Source organism: Ambystoma mexicanum, chromosome 4q (assembly GCF_040938575.1).
Source record: "Ambystoma mexicanum isolate Mex_15411 chromosome 4q, UKY_AmexF1_1, whole genome shotgun sequence".
Classification (NCBI taxonomy): Eukaryota; Metazoa; Chordata; class Amphibia; order Caudata; family Ambystomatidae; genus Ambystoma; species Ambystoma mexicanum.
In genome coordinates, this window is record NC_090928.1 from 974,634,652 (window position 1) to 974,645,286 (window position 10,635).

At 43.7% G+C, this 10,635-nt stretch overlaps 1 protein-coding gene across 1 annotated transcript in view; it reads right to left on the bottom strand.

The window, feature by feature from the left end:
• The window catches only part of PACC1 (proton activated chloride channel 1), a 304,382-nt gene extending 293,997 nt beyond the window's left edge, over positions 1–10,385 (bottom strand). The window contains exon 1 of the mRNA XM_069608530.1: positions 10,165–10,385. Coding sequence (XP_069464631.1) covers positions 10,165–10,200 — 36 coding nt within the window. The 5' untranslated portion in view covers positions 10,201–10,385. The remainder of the gene's footprint in view (positions 1–10,164) is intronic.
• Between the last annotated feature and the right edge of the window lie 250 nt (positions 10,386–10,635).

Sequence of the window (10,635 nt, forward strand, 5' to 3'; positions counted from 1 at the left end):
GCAGCAATGAGTGCTCAACTAGCTGAGCTATCTTATTGGCTAACATCCTTCAGATTTCGGTTAACTTAACCGAGTATCGACTAGGTATAATAAAAACAGTGGCTAGCTGTTGGACGAACCATGTATGAATCGCTGCATAAAGTTAAATATCTATCTGGATTATCACATGGACAGGTTTTGCTGAGTTTCTATTTCAATTACAAATGTAACTTTCATTTGTTTGTTTTTGAACAGCGCTTGCACTTCCTGGAGAGTCAGGTTTTGGATGAATTGTAGTCTTGAAGATTTGAGAGGCGAGAACACCTTTGAGTGGTGTAATGACAATCACTCACCCTTGAGCAAAGACTCTGCTGCCACTGACCATTTATAGTAATGTACCCCATTGACTGCAAGGTTGAATGGATGTCAACTAGATAGTGGATAGTCATCATTTTACATACTGTTTTTTATAATTAGAGTGTTAATTAAATTATAAGTGTAAACATGATCTGCCTTGGCATTATGCACACAGCACAGGATCTCTGAAAAATACAATTGTGCAATAATACTGGTTTGCTTTCACTGGGGAAAAAAAGCATAATTTGTTACAAAATATGAATTCTCAATTGCAGCTTAGTTTTCCATTTTATTAATTTTTCAATCCTAAAATTCTACGAAAATAAATATGCACAGTGCTTCAGTTTGCTCACTGAGCAACAACACAGCAGAAGCTGAATGGAAATAAACCATTCCTTTTATCACAGTGTGCAGTTTCTTTTTTTGAAAGGCTTCATTCTGTTTCAGAGGCTTTTATCCATGGCTTGCAATCACATCCATGTAGATAAAAATCAAAACAAGCCTTCTGGTTTCTGCCAACTAACGTGACCTTTGTACTGCCCTCTGCTCTAAACTTGTGTGTAAATGTGCACAGAAAAAATGAAGAAGTCGTATTATCATGCGTAAAAAGGCCGGGTACGCACCTTATCTGGAGGCCTGGTGTCCATTATTGCCCTAGAGTCATGGCAGATGACCTTTTCACTTCCATTCTCCAAGACTTGTGAAAGAACGGCTCCCAAACCAACCCCACTGGCATCAACCGTGATCTTGGTTTGGTTTCCAAACACAAATCCACCCAAATCCATTGATTCACATAAGGTGTTTCTGATACACTGCTTATTTTTCACACTCTGTATCCCACTCAAACTTGACCTCCTTTTTCCAGCAATCTTCTCATGGGTTCCGTTAAACTGGCACAATTCTGTACAAACTTGTTATAAAACTCACAAAGACCCAAAAATGATCTGAGTTATTCCTTGCTCTTAGGATCTGGTGCATCTTTGATAGCTAATTTGGGTTTATAACCCTTCCCACTGACCACATGTCCTAAATAGTCAACTTCGACCTCAACTTACACTTGTTCTTCTCCACTTTAAACCGTCTTTCATTCAATCTTGACAACACACTCTGCAACCTCTCATCATGTTCATGCTCCCACTTTCCATGTACAATGATATCATCCTGGTAAACTGTCAAAACGGGAGCGATAATTTCAGATACATAGCAACTTAGCAGGGGCACGAGACAGGATTGCCCCTGGTCCCCCATGCTGTATATACTTGCACTAGAACCGCTAGCGATATGTCTCAAACAGCAGTACGGAGAGATAGGGGTCCACACGAATTGGGGACCGCACTGGATATCATTGTACGCAGATGATATGCTGCTATACCTGCGCTTCCAAGAGGAAAACTTGCAGTATGTCCTGGAAGTGATGGAGCGCTATGCGACCCTTTCGGGCATAGCAGTAAACCCTAAGAAGTCATGCATGTTCCCCGTGGGGAAATATAGGGGAGTTCCACAGGGGAACCTACCTATCCTGCAGATACCCTGGCAGACCAGAACATTCAGATACTTGGGGATAAATATATAAACACACGATTGTGGACGAATATAAATACAACAAGGAAAGAGCAGTGGAAGGCATCAAGAACAGCGTGGGGTTCTGGGTGAAACTCCCCCAGGCCGCGGTGGGTAGGGCAGCCTTGCTCAAGATGGTGGTCCTGCCTTGGCTACTACACTTCTTCACGAATATCCCATATATGCTCCCCAAACTCTTCTTCACGAAACTCCAGAGCTTATGCAGGGGCTTTATGTGCTTTTACACTAGAAACAGGTTGGCTCTATGGAAATTGCAGAACACGTATGATAGAGGGGGCATAAACCTGCCGAATTTTGAGATATACCACCTGGCGGGGCAGCTCCAGTACGTAGCTATATGGTTGTGCGAAGACGAGACAGCAGAAGCTAGATTGCTGAGGAGGGACTGTGACCCATTCTTCTTAAAAGAACTGATTTGGCTACCTAAACTAGAGCTGCGAGGGCGAGCGATATTGCTGGAACTAGGCTGGAAAACATGGCGCAAAGCGTGCCAAGTGGTGGGAAACCCGACCCCATGCTCCACGCAGGCGCCACTCGTGGCGCTATGTGAAAAGGATGAGCAATTGATGAAAGTGATCCGTAAATTCTGGGAACCGGTGGGCCTCGCGACCCTAGGAGATATATGGCAAGAGGGGGAGGCACTAGACTTCCAAAAGATAATGAAAGAAACCGGAGTACACAAGGGACAATATATTACGTATACTAGAACCATTAAACGAGTGGGAGAAAAGTGGCCCGAGGCAGTACTAACAGAACAACCTGATACTGTCATTAAAACGATTTATGATATGTCAGAGGGTGGGCACGAAATATCCCAAATTTATGAACCATTGATGTCTAGAGTGGGTAAGGAGTTGCTCCAACTGAGGCGGGATTGGGAGGAGGTGGTGGGAGAACCTATGCAAGATGGGCAGTGGGAAAGAGCCCAAAGATATAAGAAGATGTCCAGGAATGCGAGGCTGCAGCAAATTCAGTTATATGTCACCCATATGGCATACATGACCCCCAGTAAAATCGCCAGGTTCGGAAGCACAGCAGTACAGAAATGCCCCAAGTGCGGGGAAGTGGGCGCCGGGATGCTTCACATGTTCTGGGCGTGCCCCGGAGGTGGGAAGATTCTGGGTGGAACGCCTGTCCCAAAAGGGGATTAACCTAGAGGTGGAATCAGTAAGGGCATGCATGTTGGGGAGGGGAGGGGGGGATTTACCAGACCACGCAACCTAAAGCATATCAGTAAACTGAAAGATCTGGCCTACATCTTGGCCAAACAGAGAATTGCTATGGGCTGGAAAGCAGCCCAAAGACCTAGATTAGAGGTGTGGTGGAATGATCTCCTGAAATGGGCAGATGCTGAAATGGCGGCATGGTACGAAGCAGTTAGTAGGGGAGGGGAGGAGGAAGCGGGACCCCTGATAGCATGGAGACAAACGGTGGCCACGATGTCGGGACTCTCCCACGTCGAACCCAGTGAATACGATACGTCTTGAGAACAGTGAAGGGGATTAACCAAAGTGAAATAAAATCTGAGGCATCCAAGCAGGAGCTCGAGTTAATGGGGAGGGAGGAGGTAGGACTAATGTGTAACATGTAAATGTAAACTAAGAAGCTAGCAAACGGAAATGTCTGATGTGTTGGTTAAGTTTGGTGTGTTAAAAAAATAATAAAAATTGTTTAAAAAAAAAATCCTGGTAAACTAATCTCCCCTTAAATCCTTTGAGTACTTGGGTCATGACCCTTGGAAACACTGGGGCCGCAGAGGCCAAACCAAACATCACAACCCAAACTGTGTAATAAATGCTGTAAGATCTCTGCAGTCTTCAGTGAGACTAATCTGATGATGTGCATTGGACAAATCCAGCGTGTTATATGTATCTGCTCCTTCAATGCAGTTCAATAGCTCTGAAATAATGGGTAACGGATATTTGTCCACCAATATGTTCTTATTCAAATCCCCGAGGTCCACACAAATCCTCAACATCCCATTTTTCTTTACTGCAACGACAATGGGACTCACCCATTGGGATGACTATTTTCTCTATAACATCCTCCTTCTCAAGTCTGTTTCATTCTTGCTCGACCCCATCCACCAAAGCGAATGGTATAGGCCTGGCTTTGCTATGCCAACAGGACTTGCTCCCAGTTTCAAAAACTATCTTGTGAGCATAGTTCTCCAACAATCCCAACTGTTTTTGAAATACGTCACCAGTATCCTTTCTCAAGTTTCCTTCCACTGCTGCTCTTCACTAACAGCACTGATTCCTCTTCGCAAGGATCTAATCGTATTTTCAACACTGCCTGATCCCTCCAGCGAAGTACATTTACACCCTTCTTTGTCATATAAACCTTGATATCCGCTTGGGAACCTTTGAACTGTACAGCACTCTTGAACCAGCCTCTGATGAGAATTTTTGGACCCTCGAATCCTCCAGGATTCTTAATGTCTGGTGGACACACTTTTGCTTTCAAGCCTTCATGTGCCAACCTATCCCATGTCTTGGCTGTAATTCTGGTGTACGGGAAGCAACTGTCCACCATGACTGATAGCCTAGCCTCCAATTCTCCAACACAATGTCACATCTGGGGCACTTTAATTCCTTGCCAGCTGCTCCACGAAATACTACTACTCTCTCCTCCACGGAATCCGCTTCATCTTGTATCACCAACACCATTTTCTTATTCCTACAGACTACCGCGAAATGTCCCCTCAGTCTACAATTCGTACACGTTTGATTAATAGTCGGACAGTCCCTTGAAATGGCATAATGTCCCACTCTGCCACAATAATAGCACCTGTCCTTGTCTCCGTCTTCATTCCTGAACCACTGCTTTTTCATGTTTCCTTTGTTTTCTCTACAATCTTGGCCTTTAGGTTTATAACTTCTCCCACTGGATTCATCAGCTGCTTCTTCCTTTTCTCTTTTGGTCCTCACAACATTCACAGAGGAGTGTTCTCCAGACTCTTGAGCTGGCTTAGATTGATCTTGCCCAACACTGAGCTTGCAATGCTTCCATCTTCTTGCTCTTCATTTCTTTCGAACAGAGGTGCGTGTGTTCCACCCTTTTTTGCTATAGCTACAGCTTCCAGCAATGTGGGGTTACCCACCATCCACAATCTGTCTTGTATCAAGGGATCTCTGGTGTGTATAATAATCTGGTCTCTAATCAGTTCATCCGGCGTGATGCCTGTGCCGAAACGGCAAGTCTGATATAATTTTCTTAGAGCTGGCACATATTCTTCAATCGTTTCGTCCTCCTTTTATGATTTTGTGTAAAAGTTGTACCTATTTATTGCAACATTTACCTCTGGGGTATAGTATTTGTCTAATGATCTTAGTGCTCGTTCATATTCATCCACGTCACCAGCTTCATCTCCCAACAATTCTGGTAATTCTCTATATTTACACTGACCTTCAAGCCCCAACGCATGTAATAACAGTAACCTTTTTCTTCTGTGGGGACGACCCATCTTGTTCCACTGTCTTCAAATAGTTTTTCCAATACTCCCTCCATTCTGGCCACACCACACTTGGCTGACCAGGATTTGGTTAAAAAAAAAAAAAGCTTTCTGGAGGATGTACTGTTATTCATTGCATCCTTTCTCTTATCTACTTCTGCAATGTTTAAGTTTTGTATTTATCCTGTATGTCTAATTTAAATGTGTTAGTACTGTGAGGAGGAAGAGCTGGATTTCCGCCCGACTCTGCTTTATTGTATCCAAGATAGCGGCACATTTCTGTGACGCGTTTAGGACCTTTCCTCTAGTGTTTACGACATCATCATCATCATCTTGTTTAACAGATCCACTTCGCCCGCGCTGGTAATAATTTATGGGAGAAAGTTATTTGTATATTATGCTTCTGGTCGCTGCTGCTAGACGGTTAGCGTTGCGCACCTTACTTGTGAAATCAATTACTCTTGACCTTTCGGTGGATCAACTCGGAGGAAGCATCTGCTTGTACTTGGCAGCAGTGCTCTCTGCGCGGGTTCCGTGGGTCATTGGCCTCGTCGCCAAAATGTTGTACTTGATAAATAACGGGATCGTATCCAGAGGTGAGTTCAATGTCTTTATTTCACCAACGACCCTGCGTTCCCCCCGCATCCACTCTTTCTCTCAACCGTCCTCTCGCTTCTCCCCGAGCCTCTGCTTCCACATTCTCACTACAACACTCCAAATTCCAAACATATGCACACCGGAGGAAGCGCAGGTATAAACAAGAACACAACAAGATGTTTGACTGCACTTTGTTAGCAGTGCTTAAGTGCTGGATCTCAGATAAATTTGTTTAGCTCTGGCTAGAAGAACATGCGACACAATTTAATAATGGCATTTTGTAGGTTTGATTACATTCTCCTCAAACATCCCCTAACCATGCCATGCCGTGCGCCTGGAGGATAAATTACTACCTGCAAAGAGTTGGTGTGTAATGTTGATAGATATTTAGACCAGTCATGGGAATGTTGCTGAACAGGAAGTTACTCAGTGCCAATGGACCAGAGAAGCAAAAAGGCACCTACCCTTTGGACTTTTTTCAAAAACTGCAATGGTGGGGGCACCGAGCCACTGGAAGACAAATGTTGCTCACCATATCATTGACTGAAGCTTCCAGCGGATTGGTGGGCATGCAGCAAGCTGTTGAAGTTTAGTGGCAGCTTAGGCTGCATGCACATGCAAACACGTACTGATGGGATCTATGTGATCTCTACGACACCCAGAATTCCGACGGCCGAAAATGCAGACTTTTTTTTAAACCCCTTTACACCACATTCATATGCGGGGGGAAGACGCCTCGCACTCCCCCATACTATTATATCCCATACCCGGGTCGGGAAAATAAAAGTTGGAATTTCGGGAGTCGGAACTCTGAGGGCGACATTTTGGGCCATTAATGCTACCTAAAAACCGTCACAGTTTTGGTGGGGGAAAAAAAAAAACGGAGGATCTTAACTTAGTGGCAAGATACCTCAAAGGGTTGCATGCCCGCTTTAGAGACCTCTCTGTAAACTGGCAGCTAAAAGTATGAAACCCGATACAAAATCGATTCACTCATTAATCTCTGCAAATGTGTGAAATATTTATAAGGTGAGGCTACTGCAGACAGACGCTTCTTGTGCAAAATGACAACTCACAATACAAAATATTTTTAAAGCCCTCTGAATGCCATCGAGGTTGGTAAAGAGTGAATGCGCATAGGACGAGAGTTTTATAGTAGGTCTGGGAGCGAAAACTCCAAAACTCTTTGTTCTGATGGCATGTATCTGGGTGGCAGAATCTAAAGAACGCAGTGGTATGCTGAGCCCCTAGACTTTAGTATGCCAGGGATGTGCCGGCCCAGTCAAGGATAAGACAGAGGACTTTATATGCAAATCTGGCCCTAACAGGTAACCGATTTAAAGTTCACCTCAAGGGAGGTACGTCAATTCCCACCTGCAAGCCCTGAAAAACCACATAAACGGCACAAACATTATGAGGACCAAAACAGCCAATCCAGTCTGTGCATTCTCTTCTCATTCCTTTAACAATCGTAGCTTTTAAGGTGCAGTATACAATGAGCCGTTTTCGCTATTATTCCAAATTTGAATTTACAATACCAGTTTTAATTTACTTTATTTTTTTTTCATTCCAAGCTAGTCTGACAGAAAATAGTTGTGTCACAAAGAAAATGAGTGAAACAAATTAGCCTTAATCTACAGATGAAAAGAAAATGTGCCCCTCTGTGTGAGGCCAAGTCATCCAGACCCCACTTCTCCAATCATTGGCTTTCCTTTTACAAATCATTGACATTGGGTGCTTAAATCCAATTTGTTGATCACAACCCCCAGAATGTATTAGTTGGGCACGTAAAAGCCTAGGATTGGAAAAGTCGTTTTCCTGTGTCATGGAGAAATCTGGCCATCCTAATTCTGAGCCCATCATTTTTACAAAACAGATAAAACTGTAGGTCTCATGGTCTAAATGGGGGTCTATATTCATGTGACACAGCCTACAGGAAATCCTGTGGTGCTGCATTTAGCACCCTTAATCTTCCCCTGGCTGCGCAGGATATCCCATGGGAACCTGCAAGCAGTGAAACTTCCATAGATACGCTGATGCTGCTGGATCTTTTTGGCATCTTAAGTCTTAACCTTTTCATTCTAAGTAACGTTTTTTAAGATGGAACCTTTAACATAAATAACGTGATCTGGGATGTTTATTATATTTGTACATAACATGACGAATACAAATTGTGTAGCCGTGTTCTATGGTACTATAAAACATGACAGCCTACAATCTCTGTATAAAAGCCTGGAAATAATGTTATTATAGGCTAGCTGTCACATAACAACTGACCTGTAGTAAGTAAATTACACCACAACTGCTCTGTAATCAGTTATTACATCACAATGCCTACTGCTTGAGCCAGCACAGAGCAGCACTCCAGCTGTCACTGCTGCATTTAAAGCTGTGACAAGCTTTTCCAATTGTGGGTTTGTAAAATATTTTTCTGTGACATTTTGCAGACAGGATCGGTTTAAAGTAGATGGTTTAATTTGTGCACTTCTGGATTTTAAACACATATGAGCAAGAATCAGCATGTTTTAAACTTATTTTAAAGCACAAAATGAAAGCGTTTTTCGATTCATTTTATTAAACGGCTCCATTTTTTCACACCACATTAAAAGCTGCATCTTAGCTTTTTTAAATCTAAACACGTTCTACATCAAAGATATGGAACAGCAAATGGAAGATCTCTGTAAAGTAGTTGACAGCGTGTGGCCATGCAGTATAAGGAATAAAATACCCACCACTGTACGTAAAGAACTCAGACTTCGGCCTTGTTCCTCCATTTGGTCACGGAACTCCTCAGTGACTTGTATTATTCTTATAAACGTACATTAATGGGTACTTTATTCGATATACAGTAGCATAGACAGGCTAGGGCCCGAGTGGGCAAGGCGTTCGCATTTACAGATGTTAATGTCACTGCAGTGGATCCAACTACATTAGCTTCAGGCCCCAATTGTTGGACAATCCTCGGTACGCCGCTGCTGATCTGTGTATTACATAAAGATGAACTATATAGATAAAAAAAACTGCTCATTATGTTTTTTTAGTACAATCTAAGTGCAACATCACCGCTCATCTGTAGTAAGCGAATGTTATGTTAACATGCTTTTATACTGTGCCAACTCACCACCGGTATTGTACCAGAGCACCTAGTCTGGACCATGGAATGGCGTACATGGCTCCTGCCTGCGATGGGTATACACTGCAATAACTTTGCACAGTATATTGATTTTGCATTATGTTGGAATTTAGTGCAAAAGACCAGGAACCTCTCAATTCATTAAAAACTACAAAACCGCCTTTCAAAGCGATTTTAACGAGGGTGCTATAAATAACACATTGCGGCTGCATATTGGTTTGCTTATTTATATGGGATAGATTCTTCATTTCCATAACTGGAAAATGTCTTGCACAGGAGGAAGCAAGAAACAAAACATCAAGTCAAGACAGTTCGAATATTAAATGTAAGGAACAAAATAGTCACAAAGCCACGCATAACGGAAATTGCAAGTTGGCATACGTTTGCCAAACCCTGGTTGTTTCTGATAACGGAAGTCTTTATTGCCTCGCGACAACCGTATAATCCACATTTGGAGTCTTTAATCCCTTATTTAACGGGGGGTCGGAGGAGGTTAGGGATATGATGGCGAAGCAGATGCCGGAGTGATTAGCAAATGTTAATAAAACGCTGAGACGGCACTGTAGGACTCAGCTGCACATCAAAGTATGGGATCCGATGTGAGAAAACCTGCACACTTCTGGGATACCGGCGTTTCCCCAACTTCCTCCGCTTGTCCTGGTCCCGTAACGTGCCGTCCGGTTCACGCAGAGCGCCCTGCAGCCTCTTTTTTTTTTGCACGCGGCGCAATATAAAACATAAACACCACATACATAATACAGGTGGATATTTGTAAGAGGATAGCTCGGCGGTCGGGTGGTGTCATGGCTTGCATCAACACGCCACCAGCCCACCGCCTTCCTGTGCGGAGAGACACTTGCAGCTCGGCTCATCCCGCGCTACCCGGGTGTCAAGTTTGCTCGTTCTTGCTAAATAGTGTCATTGCCCGGGGACACCGCTCCGCCATTGGGCGAATAGAGATAGGAACTCGGGATGGGGGATCGCATACAAGACCGGCATTGCCAGGATCAATGGTGCTGCCATGGTCATGCAAACACAAAAGTGTAACTGCACTTGTACCTACCTCCTGGTAAGACCTTGTGATCTCCTTTCTGATCATAGTCCATAAAAAGTGGAACAGATGCAGACGAGGAAAGAGTGCTGACAGGCAAACATCACCAGCAGCGACACAGACCCAATGCTCCTCCCGCCTCCGGAGAAGTCCTAGCCAGGCAACTTTCTAGCACCGCCTTCTTCCACTGCAAGCCTCCATGCCCGTCTCTATCTAGTGTGGACAGTCGATCTGTAGACATAGAGGACGGACAAGACGGCATGTCTAGGCGGCCATCTTGGAAGGGGCGTTTTCCCTTCAACTTTTTCATCTGTGAAAAATAGAAATATGATAATACACAGCAGGCAAGTCAGATTTTCAACACATTCATTCCAGAAAGTCACACTTCTATTAAAGACACAGAGGCTAAGGATTATGCTTTCTCTTATACATTACTTCTGGAGCAGCTTTAACCAAACCAATAATAAACAATAACAAAGCCAA